Source organism: Photinus pyralis, unplaced genomic scaffold (assembly GCF_008802855.1).
Source record: "Photinus pyralis isolate 1611_PpyrPB1 unplaced genomic scaffold, Ppyr1.3 Ppyr1.4_LG2, whole genome shotgun sequence".
Lineage (NCBI taxonomy): Eukaryota > Metazoa > Arthropoda > Insecta > Coleoptera > Lampyridae > Photinus > Photinus pyralis.
The window spans coordinates 16,925,222-16,947,133 of NW_022170403.1; the positions used below are offsets into that span (position 1 = coordinate 16,925,222).

Here is a 21,912-nt window from a genome sequence, read left to right on the forward strand (position 1 = left end):
AATTAAAGTTGTCAGGAGATCGGTGATTTTTTATCAGCGTTTAATAGCTACTAAAAGTAAATCTTTATACAACTTAACGTAGTATCAGTATGCAAATATTAGGGGATGCATTATGACATGGATACTCTATACTGGCCCACGTGGTTCATGCTGCAGGCTGGTATACCTAAAGTCGTAACGAAAAACTAGCGAATAAATTTAGAACTTGGCCTTTAATTTAAAATACTATAAATGGATAATACACTAAATATTTTGTGTAATGTCAGACGTTAATTACCATGCCTATCTTCTAGGTAAAAATCGCAGCTAGGGCAATTCTTAACGGGCTATTTAAGTAAGTTGCATAGGCAAAGTATATCTTATTTATATCTTTAGAATTGGGAGTTAATAATAAAGGACGGTTACAAGTGTTGCATTGTTGCAATTCTAGTTGTTAGCCTGCTTATGAAAATAAAACATTTGTACCTACGTAAAGTTCTACCCGTGGATAAAATCTCTTTTTACTGAGGAAGAAAGGGTGAGAAAAAATATTGGATTTCAATTATTATGTAATTGAATATAGTATTGTAAAATGTGTCAGTTGAAAAAACTATACGGGGTCTCCATTTTTCAAGTGCCACTATAAAGTTCCGCTCATCTTAAGAGATAGAAAGTTGGCTAAATGAGAGAAAAGTTGCGAATTTTCGTGTTGAATAATCTGAAAAGAAATTTATAGTTTTGAAAATATCGCAAATAAATGAAAATTTCTGATTTTAATTTTTTCAACTAATTGTACTTGATATTTCTAACCAAAGCATTACTCAGACACTTTATATGGAGAATTCGAAAATGGTATCCCATTTTTAACAATCTTCAAGATGACGGAGAAACACATGGCAACTTTATTTTTTCTTATGGACGCCATTTTGTATTTTGACATTTTGAGTTTTTTATTCTCTTTAGAACGATGTATCACACATGTTCGTTTAGTATCACATTTTTTCTAACAATACAGTTTTTTTAATTGTCTAGTTAAATACTATTTACTCGAAGTCGTCATGAAACCCTCATTTTCCGGCCCACTTGATGTCAGGTAATTTTAGTTTCTAGGCACTAATACGTTATTTGAATACTTACCCTGCGCCCTGTCACTTTTCTGGCCACATTTGTCATATTGGTAATGCCTAATGACTCCTATCATCACTGACAGATTGACATTAATCAAAAGTTCTATATGAAAATTGAAATTTTATATTAAAAAGACGTTTTCGTGTAAAATTTAATACAAAACTCATAATAAAATGATACTAGTTGACTCGGTAATGAAAATACTCGGCCTCGATATTTCAATATTTCCTCGCCAGTAATGTATCATTTTCCTGATTTTTATGCAAATAACTGTTTTTTTTCCTTTTGGTAATACATGTAGTAATGGGGTTAACTGGAAGGGCAGACTCCACCATTTCTGCAGTACGGAACTTCGCCCTTAATTTGATTGTATTTGCATAAATCTTTATTTATTCTTTTTTTTAATAATAAAGGCAATTTTAATTGTTGCAATTGTTATTATTTGAAATTTTGATTCGAAAGAAAAATCTGACATGAACAGTCTATCTGAGTCGCGCAATGGGTTCGAATAAACACACAATTAATTCTTTTTAATTAACAATGAAAAGAATGGATTCAGAAACACACAAGTAAAAATTAAAACCCCCACGCAAACGGTCGATAATTAATAATAAACAAATTTTAAAATTACTTACAGTTTTTTTTCTCTTTTACTTCATAATCTGGTCATAAATGGTTCGCGATCTTCAGGCACACGTATCAAAGACACACAAAACACTCACTGACAGTTACAAGAAGCTTGACCTTGTCTCCCACATACATTTTTCTTTTAAATTTCTTTTACACGCTCTATTTCTAAACTGACGAACTGCGTCTTCAACCAAATTAAAAGGGCCTAAATCCGGTAACAACGCACACTTCTCACCGTCGCGAACTATGAACAGTCGTCCCAATTTTACCTTGTTGCGCGTATTGAAGAGAACACCACTTCCATGATAGAATAATCTCCGTCTGCCGGTATTTACAAATAATTCGCCAACTACAATTAGATTAGATAACTCCGGCTGTCAAACAACGCCGAAAATAATGCGCACATCGTTAACCACTTGCATCTCTTGTTATCAGCACCACCACGCGTGCATTAATTGACTAACGTTCTTATTGGAAACCACCACATGTCCCTCCATTTGAACACGCAATTTAACGTTTTACAATTAAATAAACAAATCGAAATAAACAATACGCAATTACAACAGTTCTAAAAGGAAAAAATAATTCTACAATAACACAACTTCAAATTAAATAAACCAACTCTGTGCTTATTCATAAATTTATTTTTTAGTGTTTAATTTTGGTTGCTACAGAACAGTATGTACGTGCATTGGCTATTATTCGCAATAACATACTACATATTAGTATTCATTATATTATAAACAATTTTTTTTTAATGGGGGTCGTTGAGGAAGGTGGTCAACCGTAATTTTACAATAATTTTATGAATTATAACTTTCAAATGCTAGAAATTTGTTTCAACGCTCACAAATTGGTAAATTGACCTGTAAATATTGAAGGGCTTCAAGCAATATAAATCGGAATATGAAGTCATCTGTGGAGCAATCATCATTCATCAAATGACAATGATTGGTATCAAACTCATTGATTTTTAGACTTTTAATATTATGTCTATTGGTCTGTCGATACCAATATTAATTTTCCCAGTTCCTGTCTACAAAGCTTTGAAAAGGATTTGCAAAGGACGAGGCAAAGGGTATGGAAACTGTGAGAACACCAAAGTAAGGTCTCAAACTTTGTAAAAGCGCTGGACCACACCTACAAACAGTTGAAATACTCTAAAAGGCGTTTGAACACTTTACACAAATATGTGCAGTGACAGCGGTCGAAAAGCGGCGACAAGGTGAAGGAGTGTGTACAAAGCTCGGGCATGGTGCAAAAATCCCTGGAAGTGAGGACCTAAACATATTCCTCTTGAATGTTTCTTAGACGCTTTCTGGAACGCTCAACAAGATTTCCCAACGAAAAATTGTAAAACTAGGACAAACAATTATCGTCGAATGCCGGAGATCCTGAGGTCTTGAGGAATGTAAGATCTGGGTTTGAATGAAGATTGTATTATGGTATGGAAGTTAGTAGAGATCATTTAGAGCAATACATTGGTTAGTCTAAACCTTTTTGCGCTGTTTTTAATTTTTAACTTAGAATCGGTAACGAATAGATCGATTTAAAAAAATGTTGTGTAAATACCCCTTCCAAATTACTGGTCATTTTATCCCATAAAACGGGATTAAACTTGCAATAATTATTTTTACACATAAAAATGACAGACTTTTGAATTTTTCTCACATTTATTTTGCCGAGTATTAGGGGTTATAAATTTTCATTGGGTCCTTCCTTGTTTTTGCCATGTCTATAGCCTTTTGGAAGAGGAGAATTTCCTGGAAGCAGTAAAAGACTTATAGACATCTGTTTTAAAGTTTTTTCGTAGTATTTTCAAGGCTTCTGTGGCCACTTTTAGAGTCTTATTGCAAGTTATAGGTGATTCGCGGGGTTAGAGTCGCCTTGAAAGTATACAGAAGTTGGGCTATACAGTAATCATCACCCAAAAGAAGTGCGTTGCGGGGTAAATAGGAAGTTATGTCATTTATGCATAAAGAAAAAAAGTAGCCCAACATTGACCCCTGCAGAACACCGAATGTAGGTGTTATAGGTTCCGAAGTGTACCTACTATATGCAACGAATTGTACACTGTCACACAAATAAGATGCAGATAGTTGCAATAATGATTCGGTGAAGCCCATAAGATGAAGCTTCGCTGTTATTGTTCCGTGCGGTAAGGTCATTCCATTACATTAAAGCAGTTTATTGACCAAATTTGTGCACCTATCTTGTTTATATAGGGCGATAATCAGATTCTAATTTAAACGACAACCGGTAAAAAGTTTAATGACGATTAATTAGTGCTGTTGTTAACTGTTAAAACAAAGGAAAAATTGGCATTTCCATATTGCGGAACATTGGTAAATTATTCCAGTGAATAAACAAGATTTCAACTATTAAATTTTGAGAAACCTGAAGTAGGTGGTGTTCCTAATTTGAATCACAAACAATCTCTCACAATTACTTTCAACGAATAATTAAATTTACCAGGTGATACAAAGGGTTTAATTGTATTGTGCAAGGCGTTCTACTATCCAATTTTCTGAATTGCCGCCATCTTTCTAAATGTACCTTATTTGAATTTTTGGTATTATGTAAAAATAGGAGTCGGACGTTTTGAGGATATTGCATCAAAAAATTTATGTTCAAAGTCAATTTAATATTGCTGAACAAATTTGTATTTTTTTGTATATTGTATATTTTTTGTAAGCGGACCCAAACAAAAGATTTTGGTGATTTTTTTCTCTTTAACTGTGAAGTTGAATTTTAAATTTATTGGTACCATTCTTTTGTGTGGGTTAAATTTTATTTAGCATCCAGAGGTGTGTAAATCTTTTGAATGGGAAAATGTAGGTACCATGTGTTTAATTAATTACAAACATGATCATGGGATAGGGCATAAATTAAATTAAATTAAAATAAAGAACCAACTTTCTGCAACCGTGGATTTAATTAATTCATTACAAAAAATTAATTGTTATAGTAAAATAATGACCACTGCCATAGAGAATAGAATCTATTTATGCAAGCGGAGTTTTCATACCCTGTAAATGTAACCAAACCGTTACACACTGCTTCGTGGATACTGCCAGCGCGGCCCACTCACATAAGCAGACGGGCAGACTAGTAAATATACACATTGATTACTTTTTGCGTATCGAGCAATAGACGTTGGTCTTTTTCCCAATAAAATTAATAAATAACAAATTTGATATCTTTTGATTGAAAATATTTTGGGCATCGAAATGTATATGGATCACTTTTGGGCATCGAGGATTAGAGTTTTGTCGTTTTCCTAACATAATGTATGCATAAATAACGGTTTACAAAGTTAATTTTTGATTTTATTGCACATCTGGAACTCATATAAGCTTTCATATAGAGAGGTCGACGGACAGATAGACGGAAAATTGAGGACATAAAGGCGAGAATATACTGGCAAGTTTTCTCACGCAAGTTGCTGTCTGACGGGAAGTTTTCGGTAGCAAGTTGACTTACGGATTACGCAGTTTTTATAGCTGGACAGTGCTGTTAGGCAGCAACTTGCGTAAGAAAACAGTAGTGTTTCTCTCGGGTCTCTAAATTTTGGGTTTCTATAGGCGATGCGGAATAAATAATTATTCGCATTGTACGATGTTACACAATTTTGCTATGTGAACTTCATTGTCTTCATTTGTGTTCACAACCACGTTTCTGATATTTTTAATTTAGTAATAGTATTTACCCACGTTGTCAGTTATTCAGCATTTTTCAAAATTTTCATAAGGTTGGCCCCTAAATACACAAGGAAACACATTTGGTATTTTAGTAAATAAAATATATCTAGAATTGTAAAACCACAAAAAGTCTTTTTTTTTGGAGTTTTGGGAGATAAAGGGGTGTGAAAAATAATAAAAATTTTACGTTAGTAGAGATATCATTCAAAAATAAAGCTCATTAAGAAAACGCAAATTCCGATTAAGAGTCGCCTTGATTTTGAAATTTTAACTATGTCATGGTTCGGTAAAGGAGTGACCACGATATATCACGACATAGACTGTAATAATTAAAAGTGATCGAATCAGATTAAGTTCTGATATTTATAAATTGATACTGATTAGGCATGGTTTTATGTTTCCTTCACTTATGTAAGCAGAAGAGTGACAACTTTGATGGAGGTGTTTTGTTAGTTTCTGCTATAATATAGTCCGTTGTTGTCATGACGTAACATTATTTTTTACATTATTGTTGTAATGAAGCTTTACAATGAATTTGTAAATCGGAAACTCCAAATTTTACAACTAGGTAGTAATGTGAGTTGAACTTTTAAAATTGTGAGATCTTTATGTCGAAGATTTAAAAAAACGTTGGAATTCCCCCTTCCGGGGGCTTCGAAAATATAGGTGTTGAATATTTAATTAATAGTTTAACGGTTCAATGAATATAAGTGAAGGAACTATGCAAAAGTATCTTATGAAAAGTGAAAACCTGTAGGTATCATAAAAAAGAATAAGTTATAACATAATCACTTGACAAATACAAGGGACTTGGTAATATGTAACATTATAACTGTTATCTTGGACGTGTCTCCTAATCTCGACAATCTTGGCATATCAATGAAATGTTAATTTTGGTACCGAAATAATATGAATGTATGGGAACAAGGGACAAGGTTATTAAAATATATGGAACTAATTTCAGTAAAATTTTCCCAAAGAGCAAAGCAAGATTTTTAATGAACTTGAATACCACCGTCACCATTTCGAAGGTAATGATAATCTTCATTCGAGTTTCGATCGCTTGAATTATGATTTGCATCTTAATAATAATTTTAAATAATGTGCACATTTCGTCTTCATCAAAGGTCGGGGACGTTTGAATACCATACGTTTATATTCGCAATAAAACTGGAAATTGGCAATAAATGGGTATCCATTGGCGCCGATTGAAATTGTCGAATTTCTGTGTAACAACAATTATCAAGTCGATGTACACAGCATCTTGTTCGAGCAAAAGTGTCATAGAGGTTAAAATAAGCAGATAAGTCTTGATAAAATACAGAAACTGTAAGAATTGTTTAAGCAAAAGAAGGGGAACTCGCTTCTGTACATATAAACAATTTTATGTGAAGACCGCGCCAGTTCATAATTTAAATTAGTTTACAGCGCGCCATTGCGATCAAGTGACGGTAGTTTCTTGTACACTTACCAATTGAGATTTATTTGAGTTCAATAATTAAAAGGTAATTAAACTCCTCGTGAAAAAATTAATTTAGAAAATACTCCCTATGCCACTTATTTTTGGAAGTTTAGGTTCTACATTTCTAGTGTGATAAAATTACAGATAAGTGAAACGCGTATAAACTGTTTAAAACACATGTGACGGATGTAAATGAGTTACTGTTCCACGTGTCGGAGATTACCCCCCAAAAATACGTAAAAGAAACCTCAAGTGACTATAACAAATCAAACATGTCAGTCATGGTGCGTACACTAAAAGAGGGCAAAGTTAGAGAATAACGTGAAGAAATGCTATTTACATACAATTCATGCATTGTGACATTTTCGCACAAAAATATGTTTTTTGTTTTTTATGTCTCCGGTCGCACATTTCCTTAGCCCTTGTATTGTTTCCTGCCACAGTTATAAGAAATCGGAAATGACGCATAATTTAACCACAGATTATTATGAATGAACAAATACGAACCATGTATGCATTATCAATTTGCGATCAATACCCAATAGTTAAATATAAATCGGAAAAAGCACTCGCTGGCCATCAAAATTGCAAGGTGGAGGTGTACCGGAAAGGTCAGAGAACGTGAAGTCCATGATACAATTTGTTTCATGAGTTTTTCGAAAAAATTAAACTTAAACGGATCCCGCTTTAAATAAGTACCTAATTTGCATTTCCTGAACTGGAGGGGAGTAGGTACTGAATTTGTTAATATACCAAAATAATAATTACCACGTGCTTCAACAGTCCAGTGATAATTACATTCAAACTGTGATTTCACAAATAACTACCTACCAACTTGGTACATTGCTACTTTTTATTTCGAATTGTTTACTCAAACGTTTTTGCGATTGAAAAATCATTTTATTCTAAGCAGATTAATCTTATTTAAAAGTTCAAGACCATTAAAGAAAATTAACAAAAATACTAAAGCTGTACGCAAACAACTTCAATGGAAGCGGATAAATATATGGATTAATAGGTAAAATAGGTTTAGAACAGTTTTTATTAGCGCCTGTAGTTGCACCTCATATAGTTTAACTATATTGATTGCATTGACACAACATTGTTAACCTATAGCGCAATTAGACGAACATTGACAGCTTCTCCACGGCGCAGACTTAATTATCCAATTAAAATTTTGTTAGGCTTAACATGTCCTTGGTTTAATTTATACAAAATCAAACGTGCCTTATAGACATGATGTAGTAGGTCTACTGCCATTTCATTGAGATTGGGTTTAAGAATTGCTAATTGCTGAACAGATGAAATTCTTTTCCAACAATCCCGATTTAACCAAGAATGCTATTTAGTAATTTACTAAACATAAAAAAATTTACATAACCGGTGGGTACGCACCGTAATTACATGCATAACTTGACCATGAACGAGTTTATCTGGAGAACACACCTATCTCAAGTTTTGTGACAATTAACTAATGCCTCTCACAATTTCTTTTCAGAAACCCCCTGAAACGGTATGTCACCAAACGGCGTATCCAACGGTGAGGAAAACGGATACTTACCAATCTCAAAAACTGAAACTGAAAACAATACTCAACTTCCAACCGAATCAAATGAAAATAGTGAATCGTTAGATTCCGATGAGCAATCTGATGATGCCGAAATTGTAGTTCCTCCTGACGGTGGTTGGGGATGGGTGGTCGTTATTGCCTCATTTCTCTGCAACATGGTCGTAGACGGAATCGTCTACGCTTTTGGGATGTTCCTGGAAGATATCTCAAAAGAGTTTGATGTATCGGAAGCCAAAGTTTCGCTAGTTGGATCTCTATTATCTGGTTTTTATCTTATGGTCGGACCATTTACCAGTGCTCTTGCAAACCGTTACGGTTTTAGATTGGTAGCAATCGTTGGAAGTGTTTTATCCGCCATCGTTTTTGGATTATCCTACTTTGCTACGGACATCATTTACCTTTGCGTGGTATACGGAATTATTGGTGGTAAGTAGTCTAAACTCTATTTAATACTCGTGGAAAATTTGAACGCTAAGGGTGTTTGATCTTTGGTAGTACATCAATTTTGAACCGTTTCTTAGGTAGTTCAGATCAAAACTTACAAACTCTTTTAAGGAATAAAGAAGGCATTTATAATCCTATTAAATATATATTAAATATATTAAATATAAATTGCATCAATTTAACAAGGGACTCGGAACGAAGAAATGTCTCTCCAATCTCACATTTTGAGTATTGTCATCTCACAATCGTTCTGTGTTACGTTCTTAAAAATTCTCGCATGACGTAATTTGTAACGTGAAGTTCCTATAAAACTTTAATCAAGGGTCATTAAACATTCAGTTTGTTAATCTCATACGTCATTTCTGATAAACAGATTCCACTACCGATTCTAATTCTGGTAAAACGCGCAGAAATATTTTGACCGTTGTTTTGTAGTCCGTAGAGAAATAACGTAATAACAATACAGCATTAATGAACGTAAACTATATAAATTATTTGTTTATGGGTTGATTCCATTACAGAATATTTGTATAATATGTTTAAGTTTGTAATACATGTACTTTGTCCACTTTACCACATCAAATGTGATAACATCATTGGCTTAGAAACTTAATCACTTCTTGTGCCAGAAATCTTTGTACACAACACCTTTGCTTTTTAGGAATTGGTTTTGGTCTAATATACGTGCCGGCTGTGATTACGGTAGGATTCTACTTTGAAAAATTCAGGGCGCTAGCAACTGGTATTGCGGTTTGTGGATCTGGTGCCGGTACCTTCGTTTTTGCGCCGTTATGCGCCGCCCTTATAAAAACTATCGGTTGGCGCTGCACCATAATCGCCCAAGCACTTATGATTTTAACATGCATACTATTTGCGTCCACCTTCAGGCCAGTGAAACCCACGAAATTGAAAAATTTGAAAAACAAAGATGAACAAGAAAAGCCAGAGTTAGTTATGGATAGCAGTAAACTTAACCCAAATACTCGCATGAAGATGGAGACGGCTTTGGCCAATATGAAAGCCGTCTCATCTCACTCGTTGAACGAAAACCAAGCTACTATTCCAAAAATGCTAGGCGTTAGCAACAACGCGGCTTACCCAACTGCCGCACAAGTATGGAAAACTGACAAGGTGTATCATACCATTAGCGTTCCTCACCGCGGTGCCCAAGTTTACAAAGACAAACGACCAAGCATACCTTTCATAACAATAACAAAAGAGAAGGAGAGGGAAGACGAACAAACAACTGGTACCACTCCGCTTCTTGACCAAGACGATGGACTTAAACCAATCGTAATGACGAATCGGAGACACACAATGGGAGAGCGACGACCAAAACTCGCCGATGGAAGTGACTTGGTGAGGCGGAGGGGTACCCTGACTGTTCACGATAATCGGCCACTATACCGCGATGACATTTTCTTCGGCGCAAGTCTCACCCGCCTACCTCAGTACACCTCGCAAAGCTCCCTTGCGTACAACCTTTCGGTAACCCGTCCACCGACCAAACACGAAATAGAGGAAGAGGCTGAGGAAGAGTGTCGATTCTGTCCGGAATCTATTCGAAGGCCACTGGCGACGATGTTAGATATAAGCCTGCTCAAATCGATTTCGTTCCTAATCTTAGCTACAAGTGGACTGTTAACAATGTTGGGATTCTTCGTGCCGTTTGTTTACTCAAAACACAGAGCCGTTATCAATGGAATGGACGAACACAAAGCGATATGGTTGATTTCTACTCTCGGAATCGCAAACACAATAGGAAGGGTGGTTAGCGGCATGATCAGTTCTTTTCCAAAAGTCAACGTACTGTTAGTAAACAATGTTGCAATAAGTATTGGCGGAATCGCAACCATTTTAAGTGGACTATCTCAGTCGACGGAATACCAGTATGCTTACGCAATTATATTCGGATTGAGCATGTGTAAGTTTCTTAATTCAATTTTTGAAAAAAAGTTAATTGTATTCCATTTTCAGCGTGCTTTGCCTCGTTAAGACCAATTTTAGTCGTGGATCTTGTTGGATTAGATCGCCTGACGAACGCTTTTGGCATTATTCTACTTTTCCAAGGTGTAGCAGCTTGTGCAGGTGCACCGATGGCTGGAGAATTTTTCAAAGTCACCGGCAGTTATGACGCTTCGTTCTATTTATCCGGGAGTCTTATTCTGGCTTCGGCCGTAATTTGCTACCCATTAGGTATAATTAGTAGATGGGAAAAGAGAAAGCTAGGGATCACAGAGGAAAAGTCAGTAGCAGTTTGATAGACTATTTCATTTAATGTAGTTGCAATCATATTGATGGTGCTATGTTTAATTTACGATTGAATTCAATGTTCCTACATTTGTTGGTGTTACTACATAATAATAATTTAATTTTACAAATACCTCATAATTAGGAACAACTGCGTAAGACTGATTACATAGTTAAGAGAATATTTAAGTAAATGTGTACAGTACATTCCTTTAGATGTTCATATTCGAATAGAGACGTTTTGAATAGTGTGTTGTTTTTTGGGCAGAACTTGAATAAATTGCTCCCCTACCAATTTCTTATTTGGTAATCACTGATACTAAATTTAACAAACTAATTTTTTGACTTGGATAAAACATTCAATTACTTATGATTTATACTTCTCACCTAAAACTTAAAATCTAGTCAATGACGTATATGATTTTAAGCAATTACGTATGTTAATGTGTAAGAAAAATTTTGTACCTAATAAATATTTATTTTGTGGCATTGCCGTTTACTCTTATACACCCAACAAGAAAAAAGGCAGGTAATCCCCCAATGCATCTGAATTAAGGTCAATTTAATATGCCAATGACCTCTACCTAAACCCATTTCGTTCATTAGAACCATAGTGATGTAGGTAAGTATTTATGTTATTTGAATTTGAACTCAAAAAAACTAATCAAACTTGGATATTTTGATTAACAAATTATTAACTGGCCGAAAAGGATTGAATTGAAGGTGTTGTCAGAACTTCACTGAAAACTTGAGGTAGGTATCAACTGCATGCTCTAAATTAGTACCTATCTACATTGATTGATTTAATAGAAGAAAAATAGACAAATCTGAACAATGCTATAAAAGCCAAATATAAATTCAAAAGTATCTTCATACACAAGTCATTCGCGCACTTTAAAAAGTAGTTCGTTAGAAAAATACACTAAGAGTTTATGCAATATATGAAGAGTCCAATCCAATCCTTCCAATAATATTTGTGGTGAAACAGGAAAATGGCCCAAGTAAACTAGGTGAGCCAGGACCAACGTTCTTGTTTATAGGTTCATTCCAAGGATGCTATATTATTTAGCATCCTTGGGTTCATTCCGTAATGATTTATTTTCACTTCCAGGCGCGTAACTTCATGAAACATAAGCCCTGGTAACGTAGGGGACACCGTACTTCATAATAATTATTATAATTCAATCTAATTGTTGGTTTTTCCCCATAATTGAAAAATGATTTGTTATTTGTGACCTGCTTTGGACATATTCTACGTAGGTAATCAGTCAATCCGATCATTATGTTCGATTAGTTGTTCTTATGAATTCGCCCTAGTTCCTTTAGTGCGGTGCGTTGGAAGAGTCAGGGTGCGTTTACATACCCCCGTTATCTATGTCAATCCGTCAACACTGTTATTGGTTAAATTATTTTATTATTATTTTCGGACTTTCTTCAGTTTTTCGCTCTTAACTCATAAACAACAAATCCTAGCGAAAACCTTACTACGAGACGAATTAAAGACCATTACATTCTGTGGCGATTGACCTAACTTTAGAATTGGACCAATTGATAAGGTCGTAATCGAACGCTGGATAAGGACAACCATTATTATTATTTTTTCCATATTCGCTGAAATGTACCATTTGACGACTTTCTGGCGTCTGTAGTATCCAAAGTTTGTACTAGTCCGAGAGCTGGTAGGCATTTTTGGGTAGGTATTTGAGGCACGCTGACAGCTTGTCCAATACTTCTTCAATAATACCCAAACACCGAATTGCGGACCTGGCTGAAGAGACGCGGGGCTTAACACTTTGCCAGGCGCCTTCAAAGTTTGAAAAAAATAATGTATGCCTAGTCGAGTATCTGAATGCGTTTTATTAGTGTTGTTTGAATTAGTTGTAATTGTATCATATTGAAACTTACATCGTTTCTTATTTCGAAATAAAGACAATTGTCCTGAAACTTTCAAACAGAAACGTTTTCGCTTAGGTAAAAGGCTAATTCGGTTCCTTCTATTTTTTCAAATCCATCAAATGAAAATGTGGATAGTTTCTCCGACCAAGAACATTATACTAATCATTTGTAAGTAGAAGAGATGAACGCCATCTTGGATTTTTTGATTTCACAAAGTCATAAATCCCTGGGCTTTGGTGCAATGTCGTGATCTTGAATTATGAAATAAGATTGTGGCCTTGGATTCTAGACCAGAGATACGTGAAATAGCAGAGTGCGACATAAACGAAAAAAGCGAGGAAAAAAGAAGTTAATGCGATGTACTTATTCAACTGAAGAAAAAGCTGATATTGTCAACTGGTGTAGTGCCAATCACAGTTTAAGTAGCGCAATAAGTGATTTATTTTCTGTGAAGTAAAAGCAACAATATTCAAATCAAATTAAACATTAATTTGAGGCCCGAAAAAAAAATTGTCTCAGATCGACCCGGAAAGAAAATTTTCTTATAGAAACTGGCCTGTAGAATCCAAAATTTCAAACAGTTCCAAGATTGGGCTACTAGTTCAAAAGCTACAGCCCTTTGAATTTTCTTTCAAAATTGGTTACTAGTCTATAACTTTTGATTGAGAAATCTGATCGAAAAAGTATTGTTTTGGATTCTACGCACCAAAATTAATAAGAAAAAGTGTTTTCCCGAGAAATTTTGGTGCAGTCGATTTTTGGTAAAAAAAGAAGGTTTATACACTGCCTTTTTTAAGGCCCGAAAAAAAAATTGTCTCAGATCGACCCGGAAAAAAAATTTTCTTATAGAATGTGGCCTGTAGAATCCATAATTTCAAACAGTTCCAAGATTGGGCTACTGGTTCAAAAGTTACAGCCCATTGAATTTTATTTCGAAATTGGTACTTTCTAGTCTATAACTTTTGATTGAGAAGTTTGATCGAAAAAGTATGAATTGTTTTATTCTACGCACCAAAATTAATAATAAAAAGTGTTTTCCCGAGAAATTTTGGTGCAGTCGATTTTTGGTTAAAAAGGAAGGTTATACACTGCCTTTTTTGAGGCCCGAAAAAAAAATTGCCTCAGATCGACCAGGAAAAAAATTTTCTTATAGAATGTGCCCTGTAGAATCCATAATTTCCAACAGTTCCAAGATTGGGCTACTAGTTCAAAAGCTACAGCCCTTTGAATTTTCTTTCGAAATATGGTTTCTAGTCTATAACTTTTGATTGAGAAGTCTGATCGAAAAAGTACGTATTGTTTTGGATTCTATGCACCAAAAGTAATAAGAAAAAGTGTTTTCCCGAGAAATGTTGGTGCAGTCGATTTTTGGTAAAAAAGGAAGGTTATACTGCCTTTTTTTGAGACCCGAAAAAAAATGGTCTCAGATTGACCCGGAAAAAAAATTTTCTTATAGAATGTGGCCTGTAGAGTCCATAATTAAGATTGGGCTACTAGTTCAAAAGTTACAGCCCTTTGAATTTTCTTCGAAATTGGTTTTTTGTCCATAACTTTTGATTGAGAGGTCTAATCGAAAAAGTACGAATCGTTTTGGATACTTCTCAAAGTATTCAAATACTTTGCGAAGTATTCGAATAGGTACTAAATATTTGTGAAAGTATTTGAGTTACAAATACTGCTTCCATAAAAGTATTTAATTACAAAGTATTTGAATACTAAAAAGTATTTACAAAATCTAATACTGCCCAGCTCTGATAGTAACAGTCGGAAAATGTATCAGTACTTATGATTAATTTAATTAAACTATTTTGAAGAGTTTTCTATTAAATTATCTACTCAACCTCTTGGGCCAGATTTATTTTAATCTGTGGTAGAGGTAACACAATATATGAGTGGTACAAGAATTGTTTTACTAACTATAAGCAGTCACAACCTGTTACTACAGAATTTGAACCACCATACAGAAAAAGAACACAAAGGTTTTTATTTTTCATCTATTAGAAATGCTGCTACACTATCAAGATACTTTGGATTTAACTCCTTTTGTAGCTCTTGCCTATCCAACCATTTACAATCAGTATCCTTGGGTTCTCCAGCACAATGTCTTGCAAAATATATAAAAACCTATAACTGTAGCTATAATCATTATATCCTGAACAACCACAATAAAACCTTGGCTCCAACTGAATCAGTTTCTTCCTGTACACTTTTGGGATATGTATATTTATAAAACCCACAAGGAGCATTGCCATAGAATTTGGTCTTCATATCAGATCCACAAGATTCTTTTAAAACACGTTCTGCACACTAAAATCAATAATGCAAGCATAACAATCCAAATCTTGATAGTTGTACCTGTCGAAGAGTCTCACCATCTTGCCGCACTCCTTGTGGAAGTAAAAATATATTATCCTTACCTAACTTTTGTTTGGTCAACAATACCAAATGTTTATCTAACTTTCTACTGATTACTTTCAAATTATTAGACCTGTCTGCATCTGTAATATTCCAAATTTAAAAGAAACTTGAACAATTCCTCTGAAACCTGTAAGTCGATCCGCAAACTTGAATTGAGCTAGCTCCTCCGTGCAAGCATCCAGAAAGTCTTGTGCAGTTTGCTTAGTTGTGGCATCAAGGTCGACATCACCCTTTTTAAGTAAACTTTGCTGTTTCCTAAAATAAAAACCTTCAAATAAATCCGAATGAGTGAATATTGTGTAATAACAATTCAGCCTCATGTTGCAGTTCGTGATCGGATTTCAAACTTAATTCAAACTCCTTTTCCGAGAGATACTTGTGAAAAGTTTGTTCTAACTCTGTTAAGGCTGGTGTAACGATCGGTTTCCTCTCAACACACACAGCGGTCAATAAGTCCCACTTGGTTTTTGACTGCTGCAAATCTGTTGTAAATTAGTTTTATTCGGTCATACGTATAATGTGTGCGAGGCATACTTCTTGTAGATAGATAGGTAGAGTGTAACGCTTTCAAATTATTTATTGTTTTTAACATGGTTAAAGAAAAATATTAATTTATACAAAGTAAGGTTATAAATCTTGACCTACACCAAGACTGTGTCTAGACTATGGCATAACAACCGCATTCAGTGCAGGTTAATATGTACATGACGATTCAAAATACATTAACGAAGTGGTAATTAATGTTGATATGATAAATGTATTAACTTGCAATTTATTCTTATGCATTGTTGTCGTCCAGCAGGTTCGAGGTGCTAGAAACAACAAGAAGATCGGATTACGTAATATAATGTAAAAATGACGCGCCATCTCGTGTAGGTTCTCAGCAGGTTATGCTTGAATGGCGGCAAATGTAAGTAAGTAAGGATAGTAACAATAACATTGGATTGACATTGAAAGACAAACCACATCAAGCATTGCAAAAATTAACTGTCGGCCCGCCCAGCAATAAAAATCCGAACCGTGCATCCGCGCGAATCTTTCAGAAAAATAGGCTTCAAAATCTTCGCTACTCTTGAAGGAGTCTATGAATGCCTTCAAGCAAACGCTCTCGGTACCCATCGCGTTCGTAGCGTCTAGCGTCGTGACCCCACACGTCCGATTCCATATACCTTGCCGTTCCTAAACGCCATTTCCTACGATTTCCGATACGCGTCGCACGTGCTCCGTACCGCATAAGGTATACTTTAAATATACCATAGTATGTACCACACAATCCACATAAACCGTAAACGAGCCTATGCGCGCGCAGTGTTTAGTTTTTTGATATCTCCCCTCCTTCGCTCGTTGAAAATTTTTGAACTTTACTGAAACACTTCGCGCGCCCACTGTACCTCTTGAGGAGGGGGGGCATATTTTGCATTTAATTTTTCTTTTTGGGAGAAATGTGAATGTCAGTCCCCCCCCTCCCCCTCCCAGAATATTTTCTAGGATGTGCCTCACCTGGTTCAGGTGTTACATGAGCCCCACTGAGGGCGGGGGGAGTGAAAGACCTAAAAAATTCTGTAAGTTCGCACCCTACCCGCTACGGATTCTGAAAGTACCCAGTGACAAAGAAAAATCAGACAATTAATTAATTCCAGAAGCAAATGTATTGCAAATCTAATTTGTGATTTTATTTAAATAAAACTAATAGAGAAATAACATATCAAATTTCATTATATGACTAAATAAAACTGTCATACTATATATATTTTATACATTTAACCATTACATTACACAATAATAGAGCTTATATAAACATTCCTTCTTTCTTTTGATATAAAATCTGATAAAACAGGAATGTGTAATAAAACAATAAAGAAAAATAGTAATTATGTAGAAAAATATCACGGCCATCATTAAAGAAGCTCTTGTAAGCTTTGTATTGACTTACGAATTAACTCTTGCTGAGTACGAGCGTGCTTTAATTCCAACTCTGCTAATTCTATTAAACTAGAAAGAAGAAAGTAGCATAACAGCATATTTATTGAATAGTTACCTTTTTCTAAATGCGTGTAATCTCCGCGTTTTAAAATCTAACAACTCCTCCTTCGCTTGTGCGGATATGGACTCAAATTGCTCACACGCACTTGTTTGAGCGCCCTCGGCCTAAACACACATAAAAATATAAAATGATTGCACATTAACATAAAATTGAAAATAAAGCAGTTACCTCTTGTACTTCTGGTGCCTTTCAAACAATGCAGCGTGTTAATTGTGCAAGTATTAAAGCAAACAAATGTGATAAGTAAAAATGAAAACTTACAGCGTGAACTTCTTTATTTTTATGCCTAGCCTTCTCCAACGTTCGGTTAGCAGCTTCGTAATTAGCCAAACACCGCAAACGCCTCACAAGCAAGGCCTTTGCCGCCTGACTGTCCCTCATGTAGTACCTGATTGTATCCGCCAACTTCAGATCTTGATCACTAGCTACCCTACTTTCAGTTTTCTGTAAAACTACATTAACCTTGTGTAACCATTTCGAAAAAACTTACTCTGGCCCTTTCGAAGTAATCCGATACTTTCGCTAGAAATTTATTTAGTGGACCGGAATCTACGTTAGCTAATTGTAAGAGTCCACCCGAAATTTTAATGTAACTATCAGCAACCTCTGTAAAGATTGTATAATGTAGGTACCCAACTATTCTCATTTCTTGCTATAAAAGTACATGGTGAAGTATTTCAGTAAGATAAGGCATCCCTCAAGTAACATACTTAGAGCAACCTCTACAAATTTGAATACATGGAGTTTATTAAAAAGTGTAACACCTTTTTTGTAAAAAAAATAGTGGTGTACAAAAAGACGAGTTTTAGGAAAATTTGAAAAGATATCCAAAAATATACTAAACAAAGTAGTATTTACCTTTGGAACACGCTGTACACAAGATCTATACAATTCACGAAAGGCAAAGAAATACAGAATACAATAACACAGACTATGTACTTACAGTGGTAAGTACTTTAGATTATCCACAAATACATTGATGTCATTATTGTACTAAAATACTTTAACAAAAAACTAAACCATTCACCTTTATGCTTTTCTGTCATTTTATCTGTACGAATAGTAGCTTCCTTCAAATGACTGTGATATTCGGTAATAGAATTCATTTGCTGTTCAAAAAAATCGTTCACATCCCTAACAGTGGCACCCAAATAGTACTGATCGGTTGTGCTACCTAATGATTTAACAATACCACCTAGCTGCTGTAAACGACCTTTGGGACGGGCACACAAATCTTGGTCGAATTCAAGGAACACATGTAAGTGGTTATCTTCACGGAACACCGAGTGACTTGCTAAACGTGTTAAAAACACTTCGTGCATAGCAACAGTTTTCTTAAACGTCGCTAAATACTCCCTACACAAGCAGAGTAAATTTAAGCTTTAATTATTGATGATCTTACGCTTCCAGCTCCTGCTTCATCTTGGTGAATTCCTCTTTCGTCATCGTTCCCTCTCCTTCGCCTAAGCGTTGCAATTTCTCACGTGAGGCATCAAAATTTGGCCTCGGTGGGGGAGGTGGGATCTGTAAATATCTATTATTGCATTTTCAACACACTTCTGTAATTTTACAATGTATCCCGCGTATATAGGATTCTCTTCATAACGATCATGCAACCATATGAATTCCTCATGTTGACGAACCACCAAGCATTCACATTTCTGAAATCCTTTCAGAGTCGTACGGGTGTGAACGGTAAACTTAACTTTGTCCTTTTCACTGAGAGCATCGGAGATATCAACTAGTAGGCTGTTATCGATGAGAGGAACGTTATTTCCCTCATCTGGAGTTCCTCTCTCAGTCTGAAAATTAGTTGCGGTCAACAATATTAAAGAAACTGCTAACAAGCAAAAACAAATGAAACGCCCCCTCCTAACCTAATCCTTTTTAAAGCTTTGCAGTGAACTGAATCAAAACTTAAAAATAACAAAATTTGAAGCATGAACTTACCATAGTTGTTATTGTATTTTACAAAATATTAAATTAAAATCTCTGTTGTTAATAGAATCTCTAATAGGCATCTGACGACGTTGATTGGTTCATAGATGGATGGAATAATCTAATCGTATGGGTGATGGAAGCAGTGAGATGATAACCTCCTAGGGGATTGATAAAAAGGATATGGGACAAATTGTGGTTTATGTTGGCTGCTTGTGGATTTTTACCGTTTTTTTTTAGATTTATAATACAACTTTCTGTAGTACAGATGATCGTTTACTTGGTGGGATGTCGCCACTTGTTCAACAGTTAGTTTAGTAGTGGCTAATGAGACGGTCACAAATCAGGTAGCAAACATTAATGTACGTCACGACACAGTTCCCCTTCAAATGAGAACATTGAAGTATCTCGACTGGAAGGGAAACAAGCATATTATTATTGAAGCCAGACTAGTGGTAGTATCTTTATCTCTGTCACACTAGTAACATTAAATTCATTTCCATAATTTTTCTATTTCACTTTAATTCATATTTTCTGTTTCTATCAGGGGTGCTAATTAAACCAACTGGGCGCGATGAGAGTGAATGAAATAGTTATATCACCACCTTATTCTGTCGCACGGTTTCTTCCAGTTACGTTGTTTATAGTTCAAGAATGAGGAGTAATAGGACATACATATTGTGGAGTCTTTGTATATGGATTTGTATACAAGCAGCAACAGAAGCAATATTAACGTGTCGTAGGCACGGTTATTTTTACCATAAACATTTACTCTCATACGTCAATTATTTTTACACACACAAAGAGCATGGGAAGTCTTAAATGACCCCGCATTTTTTAATTGCGTTTGCTGTTTCGATATAGCGTTTGTGCAAAAAATCTAACATTTGCTAATATTTACATTGTACTTATTTATTTATAATGGCAATGTAACATTTTTTTCTTAAATTGAACATTTTTATTAGTATAAAACGTTAAATGTAAAAATGTATACAACTAATCAATAGATGGTGTTGTAAAACCATAGTTGAAGGTCACGAACCTAAAGCAGCCTTGGCTTTGGCTGAAACCCCGTCCACTCAAAACATAAGGCAAAATAAATAAACAATCAGTTGCTAAGGAACCTTTTGGTCTAATACCTTAAGGTAAGTTCATAGCTCTCCGTTCATACGTTTCCGTTTGTCCGTTAGCCAATCAGAAGACAGCAAATTTTTAAATCGTACGTCGTCCGTTTACGACGGAAAAGTTGGTTGAAGTTGAACATTTACGTTTCCGTTGGTCCGTTTTTAACAAAAGTGAGGTTATGTTTGGTACGTTAATAGCGTTCGCCTATTCGTTCTTCACGGTAATAACCAGATAGCAATGTGTTCTTACATTCGTACCATTTTTACATACTGAAAATGACGGAGGGTACAGTACAAAATAAAGTATAGGTTATGGTTATACTTGCAAATGTACAATGTGGACGGATTGCTATGAACCTTAACAAAATGTACTATCCGTTTGACGGATCAACGCAACGGATGAACGGAGAGCTATGAACCCACCTTAAAGCATTCACCTTTCACAGGAATATTTGACCCCTTCTTCATCTACACTCAGAATTCAGATATCGTGGAACGAAATCAAGCGTTTTCGGGCAACGGAACAGCTGTACTGTCTGTCTTAAGTCAAAAAGTATTGTGAATTTTTACCAGAACCGAGGTTGAACGAATATTTCTCATTACATTCCAAGAGACAATGTGTGCTAATTAGAATTATGAAATTAAAAATATACGCTTAAGCTAATCTCCTCCCTTGATTATAGTGTATATGTTACCGGCAAATTGCGAAATCCGGCATTTTGCAAAATCCCTATAGGCATTTTGCGAAATGACCAATGCAGCAGGCAAAGTGAGAAATGGAACTTGACTTCGCACTTCGCCTGCCTCTTTTTAGGGATTTCGCGAAATGCCTAAACATTCAGGCAAAGTGAGAATTCTCGGTTATTTTCCACAGATTCCGCGTACAGCTGTGCCAAACGTAAAACCGTCGCTTTAGTACCTTCCCCCATTTGATATATTCTCCACATTAAATCCAAAGCGTGACTCAACAGAGAACCCATAGAAGAAATGCAGGTCTAAACGTGAGCGCAATATTTAGCAAGCACTTAAATAAAATCGCAATCGTCGCGTTGTTTACCACCCAATGGCAACGCTGTATGCGCAATCTGTGGGAAATTACGAGGCCTTCGCACTTTGCCTGCATGTTTAGGCATTTCGCGAAATCCCTAAGGAGAGGCAGGCAAAGTGCGAACTGCAGCTCCGTTTCTTACTTTGCCTGTTGCATTCGTCATTTCGCGAAATGCCTAGGCATTTTGCAAAATGCCGGATTTCGCAGTTTGCCGGTAACATATATAATCAATGGCTCCGCTTAAATTTGTCGGTGCAAACGAGCATTACCGTCCTAAACC

The 21,912-nt window shown here is 35.5% G+C and overlaps 3 protein-coding genes across 4 annotated transcripts; 1 reads left to right on the forward strand and 2 right to left on the reverse strand.

The window, feature by feature from the left end:
- The first annotated feature begins 6,829 nt into the window (after positions 1-6,829).
- Positions 6,830-11,459, forward strand: LOC116163655 (monocarboxylate transporter 5). 2 transcript variants are annotated; one of them, XM_031477699.1, is made up of 4 exons: positions 6,830-6,943; positions 8,399-8,896; positions 9,576-10,838; positions 10,892-11,459. In XM_031477699.1, exons 2-4 carry the CDS (start codon positions 8,416-8,418, stop codon positions 11,173-11,175), a joined length of 2,028 nt encoding a protein of 675 aa, XP_031333559.1. In that variant the 5' UTR covers positions 6,830-6,943; positions 8,399-8,415; the 3' UTR covers positions 11,176-11,459. The 2 variants fall into 2 exon arrangements, with proteins under 2 accessions (XP_031333559.1, XP_031333560.1); XM_031477700.1 differs by lacking the exon at positions 6,830-6,943 and adding an exon at positions 6,964-7,184.
- A 3,490-nt stretch (positions 11,460-14,949) lies between these two features.
- Positions 14,950-16,133, reverse strand: LOC116163724 (39S ribosomal protein L46, mitochondrial). The gene is made up of 6 exons (XM_031477816.1): positions 16,013-16,133; positions 15,786-15,960; positions 15,606-15,733; positions 15,416-15,558; positions 15,233-15,367; positions 14,950-15,184 (listed from the first exon to the last, which is right to left on the reverse strand). The coding sequence occupies exons 1-6, from the start codon at positions 16,068-16,070 to the stop codon at positions 15,044-15,046; spliced, it is 780 nt and encodes a 259-aa protein (XP_031333676.1). The 5' UTR covers positions 16,071-16,133; the 3' UTR covers positions 14,950-15,043.
- A 1,073-nt stretch (positions 16,134-17,206) lies between these two features.
- LOC116162800 (sorting nexin-6) lies at positions 17,207-19,652 on the reverse strand. Its single transcript, XM_031476516.1, has 8 exons — positions 19,473-19,652; positions 19,094-19,324; positions 18,925-19,046; positions 18,550-18,878; positions 18,013-18,128; positions 17,784-17,966; positions 17,517-17,626; positions 17,207-17,470 (listed from the first exon to the last, which is right to left on the reverse strand). The coding sequence occupies exons 1-8, from the start codon at positions 19,473-19,475 to the stop codon at positions 17,377-17,379; spliced, it is 1,188 nt and encodes a 395-aa protein (XP_031332376.1). The 5' UTR covers positions 19,476-19,652; the 3' UTR covers positions 17,207-17,376.
- Between the last annotated feature and the right edge of the window lie 2,260 nt (positions 19,653-21,912).